This window comes from Sorex araneus, chromosome X (genome assembly GCF_027595985.1).
Source record: "Sorex araneus isolate mSorAra2 chromosome X, mSorAra2.pri, whole genome shotgun sequence".
In the NCBI taxonomy this organism is placed as follows: domain Eukaryota; kingdom Metazoa; phylum Chordata; class Mammalia; order Eulipotyphla; family Soricidae; genus Sorex; species Sorex araneus.
This window is the reverse complement of record NC_073313.1, coordinates 256004654-256031923: the sequence shown is the minus strand read 5'-3', so window position 1 is coordinate 256031923 and position 27270 is coordinate 256004654. Positions and strand designations below refer to the sequence as shown.

The 27270-nt window shown below is 51.7% G+C and overlaps 1 protein-coding gene across 1 annotated transcript in view; it reads left to right on the top strand.

The window, feature by feature from the left end:
* FARSB (phenylalanyl-tRNA synthetase subunit beta) overlaps positions 1–25488 on the top strand; it is a 65200-nt gene extending 39712 nt beyond the window's left edge. The window contains exons 16-17 of the mRNA XM_055121687.1: positions 7546–7701; positions 25256–25488. Coding sequence (XP_054977662.1) covers positions 7546–7701; positions 25256–25407 — 308 coding nt within the window. The 3' untranslated portion in view covers positions 25408–25488. The remainder of the gene's footprint in view (positions 1–7545; positions 7702–25255) is intronic.
* Positions 25489–27270: the final 1782 nt, after the last annotated feature.

The window sequence follows — 27270 nt, the reverse complement described above, 5'->3', positions numbered from 1 at the left end:
ACTTTCAACATTATTTAGAAAAGAAAATTCTGTACCAATGGTGCTATACTGTAGAAGCATTTTAAGGAAAATGCTTGCTCTGTGCAGCTTTTAGAATTGAAAGTATAGCTTTCAGAACAGTTAGTGGAAATATGTTTGTAACTTAAGAGTAATTCTATTCTTTTTCTATTAGAAAAACACAGCATCCAAATTTTGCTTAATCCTCCTTCCAGTGGCCAAACAGATTTCTCTGCATACACAACTGTTTTGCATTCCTTTATGTAGCCTCAAGATAGATAAAATACTTACACAAAATGGGTTTTGCTTTACCTCTCCTATTCTGCACCTTTCTGTTTCCTGTCAGCACCCAGCACCTTCTCCCCCTCCTCCACCTTTATTCTGTACGGGGGGTGCTTCCAAGAAGTGCTCAGGGGGCCAGGGACTGTGCCCATGACCAGGTGGCCTGATAGTTGAGTCCTCAGGTGGCTTTGCGGTGCTGAACAAAGAAACTCAGGGTCTGACACATGCCTGGCATGCGTGCCAGCCCTTGGAGCGCCCACCCCAGATTCACGGCGTTCTTTGAAATGCCAATATGTTATTTATTATTACATTGAATGGTCGCTCCATAATTCACTCTGACTGTTAGGATGGATACTTAGATTGTTACTAGGTTTTTGCTAAAATATGTCCATTGCAATGAAGATCCTGTGCTTGGACAATATATATTTAAATAATATGTATATTATACGAAATGTATTAAATGACTATATTTTAAAACAGAATCATTTAGTCCGTAGGTGTGCCCATTAAATGCTCACTCTCATATCCAGTTATCTTTCACAGAGAGGATTTGACAGGCTTGCTGTTTATTTTCCACCAGGACCCTGTCAGGTTCCTGTTTTCCCGAGTGTTAGATGTGATTTTTCTTTTCCCCCCCGAGGTGTTTTGCAGGGTTCTGGAGCTTTTGTCAATTTTATGCTTCTGCTAGAAAATTTTAGGAGCCGTGTGAAGTTTCCTGAGTTAAACTAATTAAAGTTGAACATTAAAGAAACTTGGTCGCTAAAATAGACTAAAAGTCAAAGTGCTTTGTTTCATTTTCTGAGTTTGCCAGAGTGTTGCTGAGGGACTGACACCCCGGCAGTGTTCTCCAGGCGTCTTCCTTGGGTCTCGGTGCGTTTCCCCCAGTGGCTCGCTTTGTACACACACACACACACACACACACACACACACACACACACACACACACACACACACACACACTTGTATGCAGGTTCCCGGAAGCCTCAGTGTTTGTACACACACACACACACACACACACACACACACACACACACACACACACACACACACACACACACACACACACACACACACACACACACACACACACACACACACTTGTATGCAGGTTCCCGGAAGCCTCAGTGTTTCCCCCAGTGGCTCGCGCACACACACACACACTCGAGCACACGCACACACACACACCCGAACTTGTATGCAGGTTCCCGGAAGCCTCAGCGTTTCCCCCAGTGGCTTGCTTTGTACACACACACACACATACATACACACACACACACACACACACACACACACACACCCGCACTTGTATGCAGTAGTCATCAACTAAGGGGCCGCGTATACGATTCTTTTTCCTTTTATAAAATCATTTGGCGTGTTCTTCCTGCCCAGAGGATCATAGCCAGCCGCCCCTCCTTGGGCGTTTAGATCAGCCTCTCCAGGGCAGGGCTTTGAAGTCTGGGAAATACATTGATAATTTAGGCTGACATGCTCGGCAGACCCATGTACAAAGCAGAATTGTTTGATGGCATGACACAAGAGGTCTGTTAACCGAATTAAAAAGAACGGAGGCATTTCCCACAAGCCTTCGTGTTGGCAGGAAATTTAAATAGTTATTAATTTGGAGGCATGCAGCCGGGGAACTTCCTGTGATGTAATATGGTCCCCCAAGTGCAACGGAGTAGGAAATGGGAGTCTGACTGTACCTCGCAGTTTCTCCAAGGGAGGATGGGAGGAACGGCATGCGGTTATTTTCCCCTTGAATTCATTTCCTCTCTGGTCAGGGAAGGGCAGATCTTCACAGGACGGGAGGAAGCAGGTCCAGAGGGAGGGGGCGTGCTGGGGGGCCAGCGCCCGGCCCTGGAGAGCTGGAGGGGGCGCCTGCTGGACCACTTCAGTCTAATTCCACAGCAGGTTTCACACAGAGCCCTAAACGTCAGCGTCCTTTCCTAAAAATACTGTAACATGGAATCTAAAATAGGGCTTACTCTGTGTGTGTGTGTGTGTGTGTGTGTGTGTGTGTGTGTGTGTCCTAATCATGAACAACTTTGTAACTATCTCACGGTGATTCAATTTAAAAAAAAATTAAGAAGGAAAAGATAAAAGAATTTGGAGGGAAAAAAGAACTCCACTTGGAACCTTTCTTGAATAGAGTCTAATTTGTTTTGGGCCCCCTGTTTTCTCTTGCAGCCCCGCTGCTCAGCTCTCACTTGATTTGGTTTTGTTTTCGAAATTTTAAATCTTTAGGCCAGATGTTGCCAGGCTTATCAAGGGAAGCAGGTTCGCCATCGTTTCGGAGGTGAGAAGTCACAGGCAGAGTCACCAGGATAAAGCCTCCAGGGGGTGCTGCCGAGAGACCTCTGGGTGGGGGCGGTACTGTTGGCGAGTGTCTCCCAGTAAGGACGGGACGACAAGCTAGCTTCAGTACGTGTCTGTGTGTTCAAGTGGAAGCATGTGGGCCCAGCAAATGGGTACCACATGGCCCAGATACCCAGGAGCAAGTCAGTAATATGAAAGGGATAATTTAGTTCTGTTTCATTTCATTTTTCCCCCCCTTTCAGGGAGTGTGTTTGTGTGCATGTATATTTGTGTGTGCGCACACACACAGGAACTGCATTTTCTTAGGGATTGGTATGTGTGTGTGTATGTCCCTACCTAGAAGTCAGGCCCCTCGGCTCATGCATGTGGTTGGTTGAGAGAGGTTTTGCGCCTGCCTGGTTTTAACCCTAACCTTCATTCTTACACCTTTGCTTACACTTCTCTTCATCCTTGTCAGTGGAATTAAGGGTGATCGCAGTACAACATGCATGTTCTTCAATCAGCTGCCCTGGCCTGGCTCTGGGGTGCCGTTCCTGGGGCCGGCCTCATTTAGAAGTTACTGGTGTGTGTTTGCCCATTTTTTCAGAAAATAATAGTGGAGAGTTTTGTTGGTCTTGTTCTCCAGGGAAGTTGCACTAAGAACTGGTATCTGGTGACGCTGTTAAGCCTAGTCCGGAATTTTCACTCAGAGTTTACCTGCTGTGAGTTACAGTACCGTCGATGACTGGAAACTTGAATTAACTGACATCTAAAAATAACATTACAGTTGCTGAACTAGAAGTCAAATATGAAAATTTTTGAGGACTAAAACATCTGCTTAGCATACCAAAAAATTTCAAGAATGCGCAGATTTAACTGTATTAAGTAGGTATATATCCATATATGCCTGGCTTTCCTTAAACTGTTCCTTGTGAAACCTTGAGATTTGAAGATTCTGTCTAAGTCCTTCAGCATTTCCCACAGAGCGGTGGAAAGAGCCTGGCTAAGTTTTGGATTTAGATAATTAAGTTCAAATCTTGGTTGTATAACTTACTTGCTACATAATTAATTACAGTTAGTTCTAGTCCATTAGCATGACTTTAGCAAATTTTTGTTTCTTCACACAAGTTTTTGTTTCCCCATTTTATTTTCCTTGTCCTCCTTTGTAGGATAATAAACTACCTTTCATTATTCCCTTGAAACAAGACAATAGATTAATCTAGGTACAAAGCACTTGGCACAAAGTAACCACCTTGTTGGTAGTTGCTTCCTTTCGCCTTGTTTATGTGTGCATTGTGTATTGCTTTAGTAGTAGATTACAGTAAGCGATCACACTAAGACATTCTTGGAAACTGCAGTTGTTTCAAGAGAAGCAATGTGAAATGAAATCAGGTCCGTAAAGCCACATCATTTTGTTTTGACACTGGACTTGGCTTGCCATACATCGTCTTAAAATACCCTTGTTTTTATTTGGATGTTTGGAAGGTAAAAGATATTTCTTATCAATTATGGCAAGTAACTATCTGTGAGTAAAAATCCATGAGATGACTTTGTCTTAGTATGGCTAATAAGGAAGCAGCTCTTTTAGTTGTTCTTCCAGATAGACATTAATTTCTTCATTTCCTTTCCCTAGTTTGACAAACAACCAAGGCAGTATTCATTTAGTATTTGTGTTGGAGCAGGAGGTTCACGATTTTTTTTTTTTTTAATATGTACCTGCAAGTGTATTAACCTGGTGTAAAGTGAAATGCTCACCATTAAAGCTAAATCCTCACAGCCTTCTCTCTGTGATGTAAAGAGTTTTATTATAGGCTTCGCTGCACAGAAGAGTTGTCATCCCTTACGGTGGCTACCTCCCCCTGCCCCCATCATCACTACCACACACACACACACACACACACACACACACACACACACACACACACACACACACACACACACACACACACACACACGTGTGCACGCGCGTGCCTAGCCCCAAGCTCCTGTTACCTTTTCTCTGTTTCACGAGGTGTGATTTTCCAGGAAGTGGAATAAATGGACTCCTGGTGTGTGGAACTGTTTGAAACTTTTTAGCATCATGCCCTGGAGGGTCATCCAGGTTTTCCCGTTGCTCACGGACCGTTCCTTTCTATCACCGAATCGTATCCTCATCATTCAGGGCTATCTAGTCACCCTCTGCCTTCCTCTGGATGATGGCAATCCTTTTTTTTTTTTTTTTAACTTAATGTTTTGTCAGTTCTGGTTTGAAGACCTAGACAGTGTATGCTAGTGAAGGGAAAACTGGAAAATAGATCCTACTTGGAAGATAGTTCCCAGGTCAAACAGGACCTCTTTTTTTTTTTTTCCCCTTTTTGGGTCACACCTGGCAATGCACAAGGGTTGCTCCTGGCTCTGCACTCAGGAATTACTCCTGGCAGTTCTCGGGGGACCATATGGGATGCTGGGTCGGCCGAGTGCAAGGCAAACGCCCTACCCGCTGTGCTATCACTCCAGTTGTGACCCTAACTTTTATGAGCGTTGTAAAAAACTAAAGAACGCCGAGGGGCGAGTGCACTCACGGGCTCTCCAGGCGGCTCTGTCTCACCGCCCGCGTCCGGTGCCCCAGAACCGCTGTGTGTGCCGTCAGTCGAGGGCAGGCGACGGAAGGAAGAAGGAAGAAGGCCAAACTGGTTGCTCGATCCGTTTATTTCATTCTCTCCCTTCGCTTCTCTCCCACTCTCCTGGATCTCTCCCCATGGATCTGCCCCGTGGATCTGGCTCGTGGATCTGGCCCCCCAACCCACTCTTACAGCCTAGTTAAATCTCCACAGCATGAGGGGGTTGGGGCATACACATAGGTATGGTCACCATCAATAGGGTAAGGTTCCTTTCCCTTAGGGGATGCTTCTCCTAGGACTTAATTCTCTTTCAGCAGGAGGATCCACCCAAGGGCGGAGTCCCATGAATGTGTTTCTCTTCTCCTCAGCCAGCAAACATATAAGAATTCATAATATTAATTATTTTGTATGGACACAATAAGAGATGCATTAAAGCTTATAGAATTGCTCTCCTGGGGCCATCTCAATCTCAGACTACAGTGCTCAGGCCAGATCAGTCTTTCCTATCCCTGGCAGGGTCCCAGTCTCATAATTACTATTGGATCATGACAGCATTTGTCTATGATCAAGCTCTTAACTTATAGTTAAGAATTAGGCACTCTGGCCAGGCCCATCTCGATGCCAGGGTAGCACATAACTCACCGCTTGCCCTGGATCCTTCCTGTCCCACGTCGGGGACCCTACTTTGGGGTGCTAGGAACTGAGGGCAACTGAGGCTTAAGTGGAGAAAGCAGAGGCCCGGGAAGGAATATTCGAGGCCAATTAATTCCCAAGTTATAAAAACATAATATTGTCTTCTTGTGTCTATACAAAACAGTCATAGCTTTAAAGTAAATTATTCAAAAGGCACAAGAAGAAGAGAAAGGCAATATTAACTTATATAATATAAATTCAGTATCCTGGGAAGGTCTGACCTTTCAAATTAGCAGATCAGATTAAGGGAAAGCCTCGGATTAACTCTTTTGGGGAAGAGAGCATGGAGAAGTGATTATAGCTAAACAAAGGGATGGGAGAGATTCGGGAACACCTTGATGGGTGAGACTGGGGTAAGCCTAAACTCTGGGTAAAACCGGGACAAGCTACTTGTGGCAAGGAGGGAAAGGACAAAGTAATGTCATCCTACAAGCGTCACGTGCTTCTTCACTGGCTTCCAACCTTCATGCATTCTTTCAGCAATAAGGTTTAGTGTAGGCTCTCTTCCCTTTGCGGGCGAGGCGTGGTTGGGGCCACACCTGGGGGTGCTCAGGGACTTTTCCTGACTCTCCGTGTGAGGGTCACTCCCAGGGGGGCTCAGGGGAGCAGTGGCCACAGGGCATTGAACCAGGGTCGGCTGCATGCAAGGCAGGAGCTTAAGGCCCCCTCCCCCCAGCTACATCTCTCTGGACTCTGTTTACTTTTTGACTTGGTGAGTGACCTTGGTTTTATTTTCTAGTCCTTGCACTGTGACCGAGTGTTTGTCCTTGCTCAGTTTGGATGGGAGTTCGGAACGCTGCTCTTTGCACGTGGTGCGGTATCCGAGAGGTCCCCTGGATTCCATGGGCTCTGCTCTGCCCGCCGGGGTGGCTTCCGTCTCGTGCGGCTGGGGACGGTGCTGTGTGAAGGACGCTGTCCTTACCTCGAGGCCTCTCTGTGCTGGGGACTGTTTCCTTTGGGCCGTACTGTGAGGAAGAGTATGAAGTTCGGGGGCTCGAGAGACAGGACGGCGGGTAGGGCGTTGGCCTTTGATCCCCGGTGTTCCATCGCCTCCCCTGAGCACAGAGCCAGGAGTAACTCCTTTGTGGCCCCCTCTAGCCCCAACCCCAAATAGGAAGTCTTCATTAAGACCCTGCTGTAGATTGGTCTCTGTTTGTACAGTCACCTCAGTGAAATTGGGGGTTTTGTTTGGTTTTGGGTCACATCGGGAAGTGCTCAAGGCTTCCTCCTGACTCTGCACTTGGATCTGGGGTGCCAGGGATCAAAACTGGGTCGACCACATGCGAGGCAAGTGCCCTACCCACTGTACTGCCGCTTGATGCCTGAAAACACCTTACCTGGCGTCTCTGAGGCCGAGTGGCTCTCAGAATGTTTAACGTGGAGGTTCTTCTCTGTCGATTTTGCCAGACTGCCTTGAAATGCACTCATTTTTTTAAAAAATAGTTTTTTCCCTTGTCAGAAGGGGGGACCGTCAGGGTTCCGGGGGTGCTTATAGCCGCCACAGGCAGGAAGCTCTGGCCTCAGGCTGTCCCGGCTGCTTTAAGAACTGAGCCGTTGCGTGTGTGTGTGTGTGTGTGTGTGTGTGTGTGTGTGTGCGTGCGCGCGCCAGGGACTCTGCATGCAAACAAAGCTTGTTGCCCCTTCGAGCCCCCTGTGACGATTCTGCACTCTTTTTTAGATGTTGGTGCAAAGAACTACAGGCACCTCTGTGCTGTGTATTACAACAAGAACCCCGGGTTTGAGATCATCCACGGGCTGCTGGACAGGATCATGCAGCTGCTGGCGGTGCCTCCCGGCGAGAAGAAGGGCGGCTATGTCATCAGGGCCTCCCAAGGTAAGACGTGAGCTGCCCTGCCCTCGGGCCCAGGGCGCTGCCACTGTCCTGTCGCTGTGGTTGGGTTTGCGGGGAGGAAGCCGAGGGTGCTAACTAACAAGCCGTTCATTGCGAGTTAGCATTTCCCCACAGTGCTCCTTTCCTCTCCAGCATCTTGAGAGGGTGCTTTTCAGGCGTCTCTGTGGGGAGTTTTGCTGTGCCGTCCCGCTGAGCGTTGGTTCCAGTATTATTGCTGTCCCCCTGACCCTTGGTTCCAGTATTCCTGCTGTCGTCCCCCTGAGCGTTGGTTCCAGTATTACTGCTGTCGTCCTGCTGAGCGTTGGTTCGTTCCACTATTATTGCTGTCCCCCTGAGCGTTGGTTCCAGTATCATTGCTGCCGTCCCGCTGAGCGTTGGTTCCAGTATTACTGCTGTCGTCCCGCTGTGCGGTGGTTCACGGTTTACTGGTCTAGCTGAGTGTTGAGTCACAGTATTTCTGCTGTCCTCCCGCTGAGCGTTGATTTCATCCAGTATTACTGCTGCCGTCCAACTGAGCGTTGGTGGTCCGCGGTTCCTGTCGGGCCACGAGCACCCCGGTGAGCTCAGAAGTCCAGACTGGAAGCAGAGCAAAGCCCCGCTGAAACTGTGCAGCAGCCATCGTCTGAGGCCCGGCACTGAGGACACGTGTGCTGGTGACTCACACTTGCATGCCGGTGTCGTTGTGGTAACGGGAGAGAGGAACCCTCGAATCGCACCAAAGGGGTGGAGAGAGCGGACAGCTGAGGGCGCTTCCCTTGGATGTGGCCAAACCGGGTTTGATCATGGCATCCCACCAGGGGTGTGGCCCCAAAACAAAACAGTCACTCAGGGACGTGGTGGGACCCCTCCAGGACCTTCCGAGCTCTGTCAGGGTTGGGCTAACTAAATGGGGCACGTTGTTTCAGTAGCCGCTGTCTCCGGGGGAGGCTGGCATGGGGCGCTCGGATCCCCCTGCTGTAAATCTCAGGCTCAGAAACAGCTTCAAGGTGACTCATATTTCGCCACTTGGAACTGTTTACTGGAAACTGTCTCTACTGATGGGAAGGTTTTATCCCGGGTCTCAGGGTGTTCATCAGGCCTGAGGGTCCCGGCCATTTCTCAGCCACGCCAACTGCTGGTTGCCAGGGCTGTGCCGCTTTGCCCTGTGTGGCCGAGAGTACCCGGCTCTCCCTGGCGGAGCTCGGGACCGGGAGATGCCAGCCGTGGAACCGGGGGCCGCTGCAGGGCGAGCACCTACTGTCTGCCCAGCCCCGGGCCTCCGGTCACTTTCATGAGTGCGTTGGGCGTCTTCAGTGCTAGCAGGGCATGTTTCTAAGGAAGTGCTCTTTGCCACTTACTCTGTGCTGGCAGAAGGTCACGTCTTTTGTTTTACTGTTTTCTGTCGCATTTCTCATTAGAAATAGACCAATGAAGACATCGATTACGCTGTGAAATTCTAGAGTGTTAGAGTTGGATCTTGGAGTTCTTCAGATTCCTGGTGTGACACGTGAAGGAATCGGAGTGGGCATCGGGGCTGGGCCTCGCGTGGACAGCCAGGCTTCTTCCTTCCCAGCTCTCACGCTACCAGGCCAGCTTCTCTGTCTCGGAGCCTTACTGATCCGTTCACCGGTGGCTTCTCCAGGATTCTGCTGGCCGTCAGGTCCATAGCATCCCGAAAGCCCACGAGACAGGCTGTCTCCTCTGCAAAAACTTAGCAGTCTAAATGGTCAGTCGGACAAAGATTGGGTCCCAGGGCCAGAATGATAGCACAGCGGGTCGGATGCTCGCCTTGCATGTGGCCACCCCTGCTTCAGCCCCCACATCCCAGTGCTCTCCGGAGCCTGCCAGGCGTGGTCCCTGACACAGAGCCAGGAGTAAGTCCTGAGCACTGCTGAGTGTGGCCCCGAACAGAACAGCCACTGGAGGCAGGGGGAAAGAGGTCAGCAGCCTGCCAGGTCAAGGGCCACACACACCAGACAGTCTTTTTTTTTTTTTTTTTTAATTTATTTTTTGTGTTTGGGTCACACCTGGCGATGCACAGGGCTTACTCCTGGCTCTGCACTCAGGAATTACTCCTGGCGGTGCTCAGGGGACCATATGGGATGCTGGGATTTGAACCCGGGTCGGCCGCGTGCAAGGCAAAACGCCCTACACGCTATGCTATCACTCCAGCCCCACACCAGACAGTCTTGAGGTGTTTTTGTTTTGAGGTGCTGTGATTTCCGGTCGCTGTCAGTGATCCGGTTCCACGCACAGAGTCCAGCTCCGTCCACCCGAGTGGCCCCTTCCCTCCCACGGTGTCTCAGTAGACGCCTCCACAGCTGCAGCTTCTTGAGGGCATCTGGACACTCGTCAGCACGTTTCTGTGAAGGGACATGGACTTCAGAGGGGTCCGTGCAGAGGAGCGGGGCAGACCCGGGAGCCACGCTGACCAGGGTGGACAGTGCCTCTGAGAGAAGTCTCAGGGCTTGAGGCTAAGCCATCACCCCTCGCCCCTCACCCCTCATCATGGATGCAGGGAAGATTGTTGATGCTTCTTTCTTTCAGCGGGTCGGGGGGGAGGGGGCTGCCGGGGGTAGTGAGGGGGTGGGGGGGCATATGCTGGGAGTCAGCCCGGGTTGGACGCCTGCTTATTTGGCACTTGACTCCCGCATAGTAAATGTCTTTTGGTTTGGAGTTTTTGCTTTTTTTTTTTTTTTTCTCTTTTTGGGCCACACCTGGCGATGCACAGGAGTTACTCCTGGCTCTGCACTCAGGAATTTCCACTGGCAGTGCTCAGGGGAACCATATGGGATGCTGGGAATCGAACCCGGGTCAGCCGAGTGCAAGGCAAACGCCCTCCCCGCTGTGCTATTGCTCCAGCCCCCCCCTTTTTTTTTGTTTTTGTTTATTTGGTTGGTTTCAGGCCACACTTGGTGATACTCAGGGGTTACTCCTGGCTCTGCACTCAGGAATTACTCCTGGTGGTGCTTAGGAGACCATATGGGATGCCTTGGATTGAACCTGGGTTAGCTGCATGCAAAATGCCTTAGCCCCTATACCATTACTCCGGCCCCAGTTTTTTAAATGTTTTTAATTTAGAGAAACTTTTATTTTCCTTTGGTTTCGGGGCCACACCTGGCAGTGCTCAGGGTTTACTCCTGGCCCTGTGCTCAGGGATCACGTGATATCTTCTGGAGCTTGGAAGACCCTGTGGGGTGCTGGGAATTGAGATGGGGTAGGCCGAGTGCAGGGCAAGTGCCCTAGTGTTTGTGCCACACTCGGGAGTGCTCAGGGCTTACTCCTGGATGTGTGCCCAGAGACTACTCCTGGCAGTGTTCAGGGGACCGTATGCAGTGCTGGGGGTTGAAGCAGGGTCAGCAGCATGCAAGGCAAGCACCCAGCCCCTCGCCTGTCTCACCGGCCCCAGTTTAGAGAAGCGTTTTTAAGCTCGCCGCTTCTGGTGTGGTTCTCGACCTTTACGTTCAGGGCTTCAGGCATGAGGATAGGTTCAGTATGAGGATAGGTTCGTTCTTGTGTTTCTGTTTGGCTGTTGTTTTAATTTGCTCTCTAATGCCATGACTTTATTCTGTGGGACATCCTGAGTTTATGATTGTAGGAAACTTACTGATACTGCTTTTGTACACACATTGGTGATGTGGGCGAGGGGACATTTCCGTCTCTCAGGAAAGACGCTGTTTGTGTTCATGGCTCCTCTCCCCGGCGTTACCTGTATTTCTGTTGCTCAGGATGTTTTCTGAGAGAGCCATCGAGGCAGAGACAATTAGTGTCATTACAAATAATAGTCCCTCATTTCCTGTGGAGTTTGAAATTCATTTTGATTATCGAGTGGCAAATATAATCATCTTTTTTTTAAAAGAGTTAAAGAAGTCAAGCCCTAAAGAAGTTTTCTGTCAAAATAAGCCATTAGCAAAGCTAATGGTAGTTTTTCATCTAAAATTTCAAATTTAGATATTGATGTCTTTTGAGTAAATCTGTAGAGGAATTAGGGTGCTGGTGTGTGTTTAGTTATGTCCTTTTCTCTGATTTGTTACTTTGCATTTAGCCCCTTCTACTAAGAGAATATCTTCAGAGCCTTACAAAAATGGGATAGAAACAGATTTTAAGAATTTCTCTTTCTGGGGCTGGAGCAGTAGAACAGTGGGTAGGGCATTTGCCTTGCACGTGGCCGACCTGGGTTTGATTCCCAGCATCCCGTATGGTCCCCTGAGCACCACCAGGGGTAATTCCTGAGTGCAGAGCCAGGAGTAACCCCTGTGCATTGCCGGGTATGACCCAAAAAGCCCCCCCCCCCAAAAAAAAAGGGGTTTCTGTTTTCTGCCGATTTTGGTCATCGAGGTGTCTTATGTTACCCTGGCATCTGGTTGCTTTTTAATTATTAAAAGTCCCAGTTCCACTGGCGCTACGTCTGTGCCCGGTGACTCCTGCTCGTATCAGTTCTGTCGGCAGTCACGCCTCACTTCTTTCTGCCTTTCCCACGAGCCCTCCCCGCTTCCCTTTGTGCTGCACGGCCTGGTGGCGGGGACGCACGGAACAGGACTTGGCCCCCCCTCAGGATCTCGGACCTGCCCGTTGGGAGAGAAATCCGGAAACTCGGGGGCTGGGTTTGACCCTGGGAAGTTCTGCTAATGTTGGCGTGTGACCTCGTCCCCGAGTGCGCGGCCTGCTGTCCACTCGGGCTGGTGACAGCGGCCAGGCTGGGACCTGTGCTCTGGGCGTGCCGTCTGCACCCGCCCAGCACCCCTGCCGCCCTGCCGTAGGCTGGCACAGAAGGCCGGGCTGGGGACAGACTGCGGCTGGGGCCGAGTGGAGAGGGAGGGGGCACTCTGGAGGAGGCTGCAGAGGGTTCAGCCAGACCGTTTCCGCGGCATTCGATCAGATTATTATTATAGCATATGTATTTGCCTTTTTTTTTTTTTAACTTCTTCAGGCTTCTTCCTCTCTATTTTTTGTGGTTTGTTGCAAACTAAATTATGTATGTTAAAAAGCATCTCTCCTTTGCAGAAACCACTTCTGGGCAAGAAAAATTCTCAACATTTTTGTGTTTTGAACAGTTATGTGGTTGCTGGGCAAGTCAGTGACCAAAAATAAAAAAAAATAAGGACTATCATTTCTTGTCAAAGGTCATGGGTTTTGTGCAGTTGCTGGCCCTGAGTTACATCTGCCCCCATTCCTCAGTTTGTTCCCGCTTTTCAGTTTCGTGTATTTGCAAGTCTATGACAGTGCTACAGTGCTACCAAAAATAATAATCAAAATAATAATCGGCTTACGGCAAATTTGACCTGATAAAAGTTTTAGAACTCAGAGGTTTGACACTTCTGCTTTTCATGCTGCTCAGAATTCGTTTTGTACATGAAAAGTCTCCCTGTAAGTATCATCTGCACATTTAATCCTATGCCATCTGTACCCACAGTGGTTGTTTAGATACCTTCTGCTACAGTAACACCTAATGATTATCGACGTGACCTGTAGGTCATGACCTTTTCCTCTTTGAGAACACCTGGTGACCGACTCCAGAAGCTAAAAAAACATGGGTGAAATTGCAGTGTTTCTGTGGTCTTCACATTGGTGTTGGCATCCTGTGAGCTGGGCAACAGAAGGGAACGTGTCGGTCGGCTCGCTGGGAGGACGTCAGGGTTCTGCGTGACACATCTTCTTTGAGGCACCATCAGCAAAGTCATTTGGTTAATGAATTAAGTTTAAAAGGGGGGAAAAATGGGACATTCTTAAGCTTCTGCCCTTAATTACCATGTAGAAACAGCTCGGGCACTAACTCTGGCTTTCTACTCTGCATTTGAAAATAGATTTTCTTGAACCACTTTGAGTCAGGCACTAGCTCGAGGTTCCATCCATCCCGAGTCCCGGAGTGGGTATTTTCTGCCAGACAAGGACATTATCTCTCGTCACCACGGTGTCATTTCAAAATTGGGAAATTAATATTAATGTTCATTGCCGAGGGCTATGTAATCCTTAGCCTTTATGCATGTTTTTTTGTTTTTGTTCTTGTTTTGTTCCCCATTATGTTAGTCATCAGGTCTTAGTCAGTGGGAGAATTCTAGAATAGTCTTTCCCTGACTTTGGTGACTTCAGCACCTGTGAGATTGCAGACCGGTTTTTGTAATGTGTCCTTCAGTTTTGGGGTGCTGCAAATGGGGCATCTTTGAACGTGCAGGAGTAATGGTGTCCCGGTACCCGTCCTGGTCAGCACACGCCCGTACTCCTCTTAGCCTGGCGCTGATGAGACCGTCTCTGTACTGTGGAAGGTGGTACCCAGTAGGATGCTTAAGTATACTTTGTTCTATTTGGATTAATAAATATCGGGTAGGGAGAACTTTGACCTTATGTAAAGTTTCCATTTGTGGTTAATCTTATAGTTCACTTGTTTCGTTGTGAACTCTCTCGGCTTTATATAAAGATATTTCAGTCTATTGCATTCATTAAGGTTGGGAGTGACTTGGAAAGGAAACATACCTTAGCTAGGGAGTTTATAAACTATGTAGCCAGTGTTTTGTGTTTCTTGGCTTCAGTCTTTTTTTTTTTTTTGCTTTTTGGGTCACACCCAGCAATGCTCAGGGGTTACTCCTGGCGGTGCTTGGGGGACCATATGGGATGCCGAGGATCGAACCCGGGTCAGCCGAGTGCAAGGCAAATGCCCTACCCGCCGTGCTATCGCTCCGGCCCCTTGGCTTCAGTCTTTATAATAATTTTACCAATATCTGTCTTAAAATAGACCAGTCAGGGGCCATGTTCTTGCTCTCTGTGGGTGTTTGAGATCGGTTTCCAGAGGACGGGATCAGAATGCTCTGTGTAATTAGAAAGGGTTCTCTACGTAATCCAGTCTGCGCCGGCCAGCCAGAGCCATGCGTTGGCCCCTGTCCCCGCCCTTCAGAACACCCTGTGACGAAGCATGCACTCCACCCAGCACTTTGTTGCAGGTCGTGTCTTTAGGGCCAACTTCCTGCCTCACTCTCCCTGTGCTTCTGTGGCTCGTCCGTTTCTTGAGCGGATTCTGGCAGCTCTTCACAGTCTCTGGACTCGCTGCCCCTTTGCGCCTTTGGGGGCGCCCCCAGCTCCGTCAGTGTGGGGAAGGGGTATGTGGCGCCAGGAATTGAGGAGCAAGGCCTGTGCTTGGGTGACACGGAGCTGCGTCCCTCCGCCCTTGCTCACCGGGCCCAGGGGTGGACGGTCTGCAGCCGCCGGTGACTCTCGGCACATCGTCTCCCGCTGCCAGGCCGGCAGGCGGCCGCTTGCCCCGCTTCCTCACGCAGAATGAGTGAGGAGTCTGCACTCTGCCTCTGAAGGTGGCCCGGGAGCCTCGAGTTACAGGTCGCTTGAATGAAAATTGGGGGGCGGGCGGGGGGGCGCATGCCGGGATCCAGTCCAGTCTCCCGCTTGCCAGCGTGTGCTCTGAGCCACGGTGCCACCACTGCGCCCTTGAACCACTGACAGTTTCCCAGTAGCTCTTTCTCGTGCTAGAATCTGGAAGCCTGTAAGAACCAGTGCGCTGATTTTTTTTTTTTTTTAATACTACATTAATCCATAGAATGCTTTATTTAAAAAAACCAGAACTACGCATTTACTGTCAACTTTAGGGCAGGGAAAAGCAAAAACTTAAACTGTTGCTAAGTCACTCTTCTTTTCTTTTTCTTCTTTTTCCTTTTCCTTTGTTTGGGTCACACCCAGTGCTGCTCAGGGGTTACTCCTGGCTCTGCATGAGGAAGGACTCCTGGTGGTGCTCGGGTACCGTATGGGATGCGGGGATGGAATGCAGGCCGCCTGCATACCAAGCAAATGCCCTATCCTACCCTCTGTACTGTCACTCCAGCCCCAAGTCAGTCTTCTGTAAAGTTTTTTTCTGCGGGCGGGGGATGGGGGGAGGAGAGAGAGAGGAAGAGAGAGGAGAGAAGAGAGAATTGTTCTTCTCTAGTTATCATCTAGGAACCCAGCAGAGGGTCCCTCGTATACATGAGAGGATGCTCAGCCTCATTCCCCGTTGTGATGACCATCTTGGTAATTTGAGTTTTTTAGTTTCAATTGCTGTAGCCTAGTTTTTTTGTGTGTGTAGGTTTTTTGTTTTTTTGGTTTTTTTTTTGGTTTTTCTTTTTGGGACACAGCCAGCAAAGCACAGGGGTTACTCCTGACTCTGGAATTACTCCTGGCGGTGCTGGGGGCACCATGTGGGACGCTGGGGATTGAACTCAGGTCATCTGCGTACAAGGCAAACACCCTCCCCGCTGTACTGTCGCCCCAGGCCCTCTGTGGCCTGGTTCTGACTTGACAAACTGCTGCTGCTGCTCCATGAGTGACGCGGGCACACAGACCTCCGTCACTGCTGGCCCCTCGGCGGGGTGTCTGGCATTGCTGCTGGAGGCCAGCACCCGGCTCTCTCCAGCCCGGAGCCCTGGCACCCTTTTCCCTGTCTTGGTTGTTCTTGCTCGTTCCCAGGTCCCAAGACCCTTACTTTTCCCTCTTGGGCCTTAAACATTTTTTTCTTTTTTCTGTTAAGGGTCTGACTTCAGTTTTGATTGGTACGTGTTGGGCTGCATGTGAGGGGTGTTGCCGCCTTTCTTCCTGTGGAAGGAGGCTAGTTGGGTCCCCTGACGGGAATTCCCAGTGTTGACAATAAGGACGGGGCGTGCAGGTGCACTGGAGCAGGAACTCTATAGTCCTCTGCAGCCACACTCCGGGGATGGGCATGCCGCAGGAGCTGGGGGTCTGGGGGGCCTGGTGAGGCCAGAAATAGTACAGCGGAGAGGGCGCTGGCCTTGCACTCAGCTGACCCAAGTTCAATTATTAACATCCCATGTGGTCCCCTGAGCCTGCCAGAAGTGATCCCTGAGTACAGACCCAGGAGTACTGACCCCTGAGCATTGCCAGTTGTGGCCCCAAAACCAAAAATAAATACAGTGTTTTAAAAAAAGAATAAACCTAGGGAAAGGGCAGCGACGCACAGGAGACTGTGGGCAGTAGTCAGTGACCTGCTCTGCTCCGAGTCACGGGGCAGGTGCTGCAGCCCGGCTCTGACTGCTTCTGTGGCACGGAAGCTCCCAGCCCTTGGGCAGGAAGGTCCCACAGATGCCTTGCCCTAAGTGGCTCCAGAACTTTCTGTGGTCTCTGTTTTGGAATGTGCTGATGTGTCTCGTGGTCATCCATTGCTGTTAACTAGTTATTAGCCACTATACAGAGTCCCCTTTTTCTTCTTAATCTGTAAAGGCTCCTAGCTTAATCGTGGATGGCATTCCTGAACAGAGGTGGTTTGTGAAATCATCTTTCTGGAAGTTATTTTCTGAATAATTCCTAATGTCCTGGGGGCCTTGGAGGAATGTCCAGCGTTACTTTGGTGGTCATTCCTGGAGCTGTTCAGGGGACCCTGGAGTACTGGGGCCACCTGGGCTTCTTGTATGCAAGGCACACTTAAAAGGTTTTTTTTTTTTTTTTTTTTTCTTTTTGGGCCACACCTGGCAGTGCACAGGGGTTACTCCTGGCTCTGCACTCAGGAATTACTCCTGGCGGTGCTCGGGGGACCATATGGGATGCTGGGAATAGAACCCGGGCTGGCTGCGTGCAAGGCAAACGCCCTCCCCGCTGTGCTGTCGCTCCAGCCCCTTAAAAGTATTATCAATCTTTCTACAGGAGGAGCTCCATATACTCTCTTGTTAAGTTCCTGGGTAGTTGGAACCACTGCTACAGCTGTTTACCGTCTTGACATACACGTATCATGTGTTTTCACTTGGGTGGTTCTACTTTCAGAAACAGGAACTAAACACCAAGACTGGCCTGTGTGTTCATAGAGGCCTATTGGCAAATTGGAGCAATTGGGGAAAAAATTCCACTATATAGTTGCCGAAATACTGTTGGCACAGCGGCACACAAACGCGAAAAGGGTAGGGCTAGAAACGGCCCGCGCCGCGAGTCCAGCTCAGCAGGTGAGGAGGGCGCGTGCCTGCTCCTGGGCCCTGCGCTCGACCCTCCGGTCCCCGAGTCTTGGTGTGTAGGGCTGCCTTGTGGGTTCCACCGCCTTCCCCGGGAGGCATTTGGGCAGGAACAGCGTTCCCGGGTGCCCACGGGCTGGTGGGCCCGTCTGCCCTTCATAAATAAATGCCGGAGCCAAGCTCGACGTCTGGGCCTCCCGGAACCTGGGTTCCACGCCCGCCCTTTCTCCTCTGTAGCCTACGGGAGTGGATGGATGTAGATGCCGCAGGAGGTGACATTCCCGCCGAGGGGTGCCCCCCCCCCCTTGATTGTGTCACTGCGGTGTTTCTCCATCGGATCACTCGGACCGGTCTCGAGAGTCTGGAGTGCGTTCTTTGTTTTGGTAGGGGCCACGCCTGCCTCTGCTCCCGGATCACGCCTGGCGGTGCAGGGGCGGGGTGGGGGAGCTCGTAGGGCATTCCAGGGTGGGACCCAGCTCAGCTCCCTGCAGCACTGTCTGGGGCCCGGGGCCGGGCCGGCTCTTCAGAGGTGGCTGTGATGTAAGCGGTTTTAGAATGCTGCTGTGTTTGTTGGCAGTACTGCAGAAGCATACCTGGGTGCCCTTCACTGGAAGGTGGTCAGTCTTCTTTGTTTCGACCACCGCCCGCTTGGTCTAATTGTAAGCCAGGAGACTTTTGCCAGCCTGAAGTGAATTGACTGAGTCGGGCGCAGTTCTGTGGACCATCTGCCCGAGGGCCAAAGCCCCTCCCAGCTCCCGTGTCACCTTTGGCTCCCTCCCTGGCCTCTAGGGTTGCCTGCCCTGGGCAAGTTCCTTAATCTCCTTGTGCTTCACTCTCCCCCATCTGTAACGGGCCTGTCCTTGGGGGTTTGGCCCGGGCGGCCGTGGGGCCACATTTCTGCTTGGGGACGGGAGGAGAGCGAGCAGCAGCAGCCAGGGCCGGGATCACTTCACTCCTCCTCTCTTGTTCTGCACGACCTGCTCATCATCTGAAACCTCAGTCTGAGCGTGAAAGACATCTGCCAGAATCCCAGGGCGCTTGGAGTGCTGTGTGGCAAGGACTGTTGGCAAGGACGCGGTTGGATTAGCGAACACACCGTGCACAGCATCTTCTGCCCGCACCGTTTCCGTTCACGATTTGCACTGCAGTCTCCGTGCAGTGAGGGGCCAGAGGTGTATTTTGTTTGTTTGTTTTCAGTCGGGTGATAGGCGCAAAAACCACTTGATGTGAAAACCACTTAGGTAAAAACCAGTTAAATGTGATCGATCCAAAAACCGTGTAATGGGATGATAGACCTGATTTTAAGGAAATGGGACCAGGAAAAAAGAGTTGATGCACAAGTTTACAGGGAAAACAGTTGGAATTCATAAGACAACTTTTTCCCAACCAAGAGAGAAAACTCAGTGGAGAGTAAGGGTGACTTACGGATAAAGACTAAGTCGTATCAAAGTCAAGAACGCAAAATCTGTGACAGATGCTTATCTTCAATGGCCATAAGTGAAATGCCTATGGTAGAAATAATAATTTTTAAACAGAAACTTTTTGGGGGCCAGAGAGATAGTCCAGCAGGAAGGGCATTTGCCTTGCACGCAGCAGACCCGGGTTCAGTCCTCTGTGTCCCTTATAGTCCCCTAAGCACCACCAGGAGTGACCCCTGAGCATTGCCTGGTTATGACCCCCAAACAAACAAAAGAACCATTTCATTTCCAGGAAGGAAGGTGATCCCTGCCTTTCATCATTAATGTTCTAAATCTGTCTAGTGAATATTTATGAAAAGTGAAGTTTTGAGGAGAAGTGACTTGGGGAATTGTGACTTTCAAAGGAGGAGTTTGTGCAAAGCCAGTGGCAGTGAGGGCACTTTACCCTGGAGTCAAGCCTTTGGCTCTACAGTGGGAAAGTTGGAAACGGGTCTAAAATGGCCCGCTTGGGGCCCGAGAGATCGTCAGAGGGTAAGGCGCTTGCCTTGCCTGCGGCCGACTCCGGTTCTATCCCCAGCACTCTGTATGGTCCCCCAAATACTGGCAGGAGTGATCACTGAGCACAGAGCCAGGAGTAAGCCCCTGAGCACTGCTGGGTGTGGCCCCGTAATCAAAAAAAAAAGTATAGAAAGGCTCACACTTAAGTTGGGATGTTTTTGGCATTCTTGTGGTTTTGAAGTATGTGTGTACGAGAAGCCGTCGCTAGGATTGATGCTCAGATGGACCTTCCGGGGCAGAGAGCGCGAGCCAGAGGCCTGGGCTGGAGCCCCAGGACCCCCGAGGGCCCCACCTGAGCTCTGGGCAAGTAGGCAGAGCTTGGACGGGAGCAGGGTGGATCTCAGAGTTACATAAGGGGCTGTTGGCAGGGAGGACAGTGGGTAAGGTCCCAGGCTCGATATTGGAACTCCATGTGGCACCCCCAAGTTCTGCCAGGGGTGCTCCCCAAATAAACACGACCGCCGCAGCCCGCCGAGGCGGTGGGGGGTGGGGTGGTATTACATTGCTGACTGTGCCAGTTTGACGTGTCTGGGTGTGGGGGGGTCACTCTTAGACATGTCTCCCTTCGTTCCGTGCGCACGGCCTGGACGCTGCTTTAAGAGCAAGCTCTCCCGCCAGCCCGCTGGGGCGTCCGTCCGGGGGAGTCCAGAGGGCTCGGCCGAAGCGACACCACCTTGCCTCTCTCTCCATGGCTTGGCCGCCGGCGCTGATGGTGTCTGCAGGTGTGTCGGGATTAGCACTGTAAAGTTGTGTAAGGGGTTTGCTTCCTTTTGATCTTCTGAGAGGGATGGAAGATAGCCATTACTCAGGGGATTAGCTCCTCCCCGGCCCCTGAAAGACCTCAGGTACCATAAATATTTCACTTCAGATGGAAGGCGAAGAATCGTGTGCGTCTGGGGGGAGACGGGTGTTTTATATTACCCGCTGGGAATGAGTCGGTCTCCCCTTACAGACTCGCTGATCTCTGGAGAGCGCTTTGCGCCCCCTCCTAGCGCGGCTCTGGGCAAGGCCTGTGTCGGGGTCTTGGGTCGCACCTCCTGGAGTCCTGAGCACTGTTCTCTTCACAGCCGGCAGTCACAAGCCCACGCATTTTCTCCGCCTTGCTAGCCCTGTGCTAGGATTCAGTCGGTTCGTCTGGGGACTCTTAGCTCGGAAACAGTGAGAGCAGCCGCTCCCCGCAGACAGACCCGTTCACCTGGCTGGGAGACGTGCCAGATGTTTGAGAAGTCGGTCCTGGCTCTCGCCTCTTCCCTCCATAGCGAGCATTTCTTAGCCAAAGAGAGGGCGGGGGCAGCAGGTTGGCTGCTGTGCATGGCCCCAGGACCCAGGGACTCGCGTGGCTGGTGAGAGGTTGGAGCTCACGACAGTGGCTTCTCTGTGAAGCCACCCTGTGATTTGGTGGCCGTTCCTTTCCCAGTGTCCCTGCTTATCTTTCTATTTTGCTCTTTTTTATTTTTTCCAGTTGTAGACATTGGGTAGACAGTTGGGGGAAAGGGTCAATGACATTCCAGGTAGTAAGCAGTGACAGTGAACTGGTCTGAGCCCCCCAAGTCCACATGAGTATTGTAGGAAGGGGGGGAGGAGTTGTGCAAGTAGATGATTTTTTTTTTTTTTGAGAGACTAAAATACCAAAGAGAATTAGCTAAGATCGTTGGGGGGGAGGGGCTTTAAGATTAGGGAACTCGTCCCCTTGTGCTTGATGGCACCGTCCAATTTTCAGATTTTTCACTTTCAGGTTAGGGGTCTGCTCAGTTCCTGCCTTAAGCTTCTCCTTCCGCTGCCCCTGAAATCGCAGAAATGACTCCCCGGGTGAGGCTTAGCCGGGCCTCGCGCCTCTAATATTACTCGAGAGAAAGACGGGCAAAAAGAAACTGTGGAAGGTGTTTGGCAACGAGCTGCAAGGGAGCTCACTAACCCTTTGAAGGTCAATTAGCCAGAAAATGTGCTAAAGACGGGTGCCGTGCGGGATTACTGGCCAGAATCACCCCCAAGGCCCTCAAAGTGGGCCTGCCTTTGAGCACAGACACTCAATTACAGACCTGGAGGAGACGCTACAAAAGCTTTAATTAAGGGACTTACTTACACCCCACTAAGTTTTGGAAATTGAATTCTTATTTGTGCTTCACTGATGGTTCTTTTGTCCGGGTTTCCACGTGTATTTCAGCAGAGAACACTGCGTTCCCGAAAATCTGTTTTAAGCTCTCCCTGCTGGTGGCTGCCCGCAAGGTGGAAGGTTTAAGCAGTGTAAGGGGCTCTGTGGGAAACGGGGGGCTTCAGGGCTTTCTGCCTGGTGCGTTGGGGACCATGCGTGCGTGTGTGTGTGTGTGTGTGTGTGTGTGTGTGTGTTGCCTGCACCTTGGAGCATTTGCATTCGGGTTTCAGCCCTCGAACTCGTGGGCTGGAGGGTTCAGGGAGCCAGAGTGCGCCGCTGTGCATGCCAGGGCTCCGAGTTTAATCCCCTTGGGTTCTTGCAGGATTGCCCCCCACCCCAGTCCCCCAGAGCGTGCGTGAGCTTACACGGGGGTGGGAGGGGAGCAGGGGTGGATGTGCTTGGTAGAATTTGAACTCCAGACAGGGCTGTTTCAAAGCAGCGTTGTTCCCTGGGCTGAGCTGGGCCCGCCACGGGCTCCTCCTCCAGCCGCCGTGCTGCCTGTTGTTGAGGTAGGGGGTCGAGTGGCTCGGGCCCGCAGCCGCAGTCCAGTGGGGAGGGCCTTTGCCTTGCATGAGGCCGACCCGGGTTCGATCCCCTGCGTTTCCCCCAGGGGTAAGGAGTAAGCCCTGAGCATTGCTGGGTCTGACCCAAAAAGCGGGGGGAAAAAAAAGAAAAGCAGTAGCCGTGGGAGGAGCGCCCGCTCTGAGGGGAGTGAAGGAGTGAAGGAGTGACTTCTTGCCCTCAGCCCGCCCTGTGTTCCCAGCGCACGGGGCGGGGGGGGGGGGGGGGGGAGAGGATCTCTCTCCTCTCCCTGCCTTCCATGCCTCCCTCCTGCCTCCCGAGCTGGGCTTGGACCCTAAAGGTTTTTAAGAAGCATCAAGAGGGGCTGGAGCGATAGCACAGCGGGGAGGGCGTTTGCCTTGGCTGACTGGGGTTCGATTCCCAGCATCCCATATGGTCCCCCGAGCACTGCCAGGAGTAATTCCTGAGTGCAGAGCCAGGAGTAACCCCTGTGCATCACGGGGCGTGATGCAAAAAATAAATAAAGCACCAAGAAACGCCTGTGTGTGGGTGGCGTCTCGTCTTTCCCGCCGCCTCTGGTAAGCGGGACGTTGCCGGGTGCTGCAGGCCCTTCCTGCGCCTGCGTTGGTGCGCGGCACCTTCCCGGCTCCAGCCTGGCTAGCCAGGAGAAGGGGACAGCAGAAGGGCCCCCGAGAGTTCAGGGTAGCCTGTGGATTTCAGCGAGCTGGGAATGTAAAGAACGCTCACTTGGGGGCTGGTAGGGGTGGGGGGTGGGGGGGATGCGGCCGGTCTTGGGGTGCCCGCCCCTTCCAGAAGCGGCTCCTCCCCGCGGGAGCCGAGAGGGACGCACGCCAGACGCAGACGTCCCCTCCCTGTCCCTGAGGACTCCTGCACTCGGGCTTGCTGACAGCTGGGCTGGAATTTCAGCTCTCTTCCTTTGGGAGGGGGGGTGTGGCCACCTGCCTGATGGGGCGGGGGCCTCCGGAGAGAGGTGCAGCGGGCATCCTTCTCGCCAGCTCCAGGAGATTGGGACCGAGTTTCGCGGGGAAGGGCTGCGTCCAAGTTGTTTGGCGGAGAGAGTCTGAGTTCTTATCTCATCGCGTTGTTTTGCCAGCGCTGTCAGAGCGCGCACATCTGGCTTCCATTGGGAAAGAGTCTGGTTTTCTGCTTCAGCAAAAATGAATCCAATCAAATTGGAATTTGAAGAAGATAAAAAAGGAAGGCTGGGGGTGAGGGGCAGCAGGATTTCCTACCTTTCGCCGGGGTTATCGGAGAAGGTCGCGGAAACTTCCTTTCGGAAGGGCCGTCAGCAGCAGCGGTGTCTGTCTCCTGGCCTGGGGCTGCCCTGCATCGCGCAGGGGAGGGCAAGGGGCGCTTCCCACCCAGGGGGGCTCTTGGCTGCATTGCTCCCCACACTCCCTGCAGCGTCACTCGGGGGGACAAGCGGGTGTGGCTTTGGCTTCATGTCCTTTTTTTAAATTTCCGTTTTGATCAGATTAAAACATCACTTTAATCCGACTTAGCAGTGCCCCCATCTCACTAGGCCCTGCCCAGCGCCGGGCACCCTGCAGCGTGATCCCGGGCATCACCCGCCCTCAGGGGGCCATGGCGACAGACTGGGCTCAGATGCAGCTCATCCGCTCTCGTGTAGTAGACAAAAGGTCCTGTGGCAGACAGGTGTGTGTGTCCGTGTGTTTGTATGTGGTGTGTGTGTGTGTGTGTGTGATAAGAAGGTTCTGTGACAGGGGTGTGTGTGTGTGTGTGTGTGTGTGTGTGTGTGTGTGTGTGTGTTGCCTGTGCAGGAGCAAGAAGGTTCCTGAGGTGCAGGAGCGACAGTCCTGTGTGTCACGGTCCCATCTCTCCTGGCTGGCTGGCTTGGACAGCTGACAGTAGCATGCGGCCTCCCTCCCCCCCCACACACACACATCTTCCCGCCGACCTTGGAGCCATTAGTGGGTCAGCCGTCTGCCCTCCCATGAATAATGCACGGCTGCTGGTATTTATAGTTCTTCCTAGTAAACGTTCTGTCATCAGCCTGGAGCTGAGATTGGGGAGAGAAGTGAGTCAGCGTGTTTGGGCCCTGGCGTGGAGGGCGGGCACTCCGGGGCCATTGGGGTGGGAGAGGGATGGGGGGGACGGGCTGGGAGGGGCTGCTCACTGCCCAGTGCTCAGGTTCTCCAGTGGCCTGGAAGGAAAATGACTTTCTCCCCACACTGAAGTCCAGCCCCGCTCAGCCTCCTTGTCTCCTGTTTCAGTAGATGGGGGTCCTGGGACAGACGTGTGTGTGAGGGCTTCATGGGGGTGCCCCCAGGTGTCCCCCCAGGCTTGCTTGGACAGGAATGGGGGCTGGTTCCAGCTCTGCTGGCCGAGGGCCCGTCCTGGCCTCCTCTCTGCACAGGGGAGAGAAGATGCGACCTGGCCGGTGGGCGGCCTCAGCGGTCATCCGCGGCTGGGCGGCCTCTTTCGCACAGAGACCGCCGTGCACCTCTGGGCAGTTCCCTCCGCTTTCTCTCATTTTAATGGTCACCCTGTCCCCAACTCACACATGCGTGCGCACACGCACACATACATGCACACACACACACTCACACACACACACTCACACACACACACGTTTTCCTGGCACTTTATGGGTGTCATAGCAAATGCCTTTTGTTTTGTTTTGTTTCGTTTGGGGGCCACACTCAGCGGTGCTCAGGACTGGCTCTGTACCTGGGGATCACTCCTGGCAGTGCTCAGGGGACCCTCGGGGCTGCCGGGGATGGAACCCAGGTCGGCCGCGAGCCCGGCGAACGCTCTACCCACTGTACCGCCCACAGAAGCTTTTGAGGCATGAAAGTGAGGGGAAGCTCCTCCCTCTGTGCCGGGGGTTTGGTGCAGGAGAGTGACCCCCCCACCCCCAGGGCCCCTTTTGCCTGGGGTGCCTGCGGGCATCGTAGCCGGGAGGGACGCTGATTGTTCCTTCTGTGTTCCAGGCTCCGCTTTCTTCCCCGGGCGCTGTGCCGAGATCTTCGTCAGGGGCCAGAGCATCGGGAAGCTGGGGGTCCTGCACCCCGACGTCATCACCAAGTTTGAGCTCACCATGCCTTGCTCCTCCCTGGAAATCAACATCGAGCCCTTCCTGTGAGGCGGGGTCGCGGCCCGTCTGCCGAGTGTCCCTGTCGTGAGCGTCGTCTGTGCTTTAGTGTGGAATAAAGTGAGAAGCTCATCCTCTCCTGCGTCGGCCACTGGAATTGGGCTGTGTGGGGGTGGGGGCCATGGGGGACCTTGGGGGGGACCCGTGGAGTCAGCAACTGGGTCAGTCCTGGAAGAGGGACCTTGCTGAGGAGCAAGTGTCCTTGCTGGCTCCGCTTGTCACGTGCCCGACCTTGGGCAGCGATAAGGTAACTGGATTGTTAGAGAACCTTCAAGAGCCAGGAAGGGTCCAGTGGTTACACCCTGAAGTCATTCTGTGTTGCTCATTGGTCTTGGGGCCACTCCCCACTGTGCCGGGGATCACTCCCGGCGGGGCTCAGGGGACCCGGGGTGCTGGGAATCTCGTTGGGATCAGCCACATTCAAGGCAAGTACTTGACCCACTGAACTCTCTCTCCACCCGTTGAAACCACTTTCCTGGCGTTTTGTGTGGTTGGTGTTGGTTTGGGGCTACACCCGTCTGTGCTCAGGGCTCATTCCTGCTGTGCACTCAGGGGTCCCTCCTGGTGGTGGTGAGGGGCCATATCAAATGCCGGGTACTGAGCCCAGGTTGGCTGCACACAAGGCAAGCACCCCACCCACTGTCCTACCTACCACTCCAGCCCCGATCACTTTACTTATTACTCTTTCATAGTTTTGTTTGGGGGCCACACCCAGCTGTGCTCAGGAATTACTCTTGGCTCTGTGCTCAGGGATCGCCCTTGGAGGTACTCAGGAGCCTTATGTGAACCCAGGCCGCATGCTGCCCTACCCATATTCTCTCTCTGGCCCCTGAAGGTATTTTATTTTGGGTGGCCACGCCCAACAGCCTCAAGACTGCCCCAGGGATCACTTCTGGCGGGGCTTGGGGCCATGTGGGATGCAGGCAAGTGGCCCCGATCAGCTGTGTGCAAGGCAAGTACCTGCCAGCAGTACTAGAACTCCCCACACCGAATTTTAAAAGGAAAAAGCAATTACGTATATATATATTTATATATATATATATACACACATACATATATGCAATTGTATATATACATATATATATATTTGGTTCTTTTAACTTTATATTTAATATATTTAAGATAAGAGCTTGACTCAGAAAATGCTTCCAGGTTGATTTCTTACACAAAGGAGGTAATTTCTGGATTTATTTCTTTATGCTAAGTGGAGAGCGATAGCACTGCAGTAGGGCGTTTGCTTTGCACGAAGCCAACCCGGGTTCGATTCCTCCACCCCTCTCACTCTGGGCTACAGAGAGTATCTCGCCTGCACGGCAGAGCCTGGCAAGCTCCTCGTGGCGTATTCGATATACCAAAAAACAGTAACAAGTCTCACAATGGAGATGTTACTGGTGCCCACTCAAGCAAATTGATGAACAACGGGATGACAGTGATACAGTGATACTTAATTTATGTATATATTTATATATACACATATGGTTCTTTTAACCATTTTGAGATCTTTATTGTCTGTGACTATTTCGACAGAAGAGTGAAAAAGAACAAATTGTATCAGTGCAGCATGATCTTTGGGAAGCAATGAAAAACTTAGAGTTTAATAAATTGTCTTATGTATATTTATATTTGCTTATTTATATTAATTTATATATTATATATAAGTATATATCACTGTATCACTATCATCCTGTTGCTTATCGATATTCTCGAGTGGGCACCAGTAACATCTTCATTGTGAGATTTGTTACTGTTTTGGCATATATTTATACATAAATATATATTTATGTATAAATATTTTTATATATTTATATATAACTGTTTTACTTTTATATATATAATAGACAAAAGATTTGAACA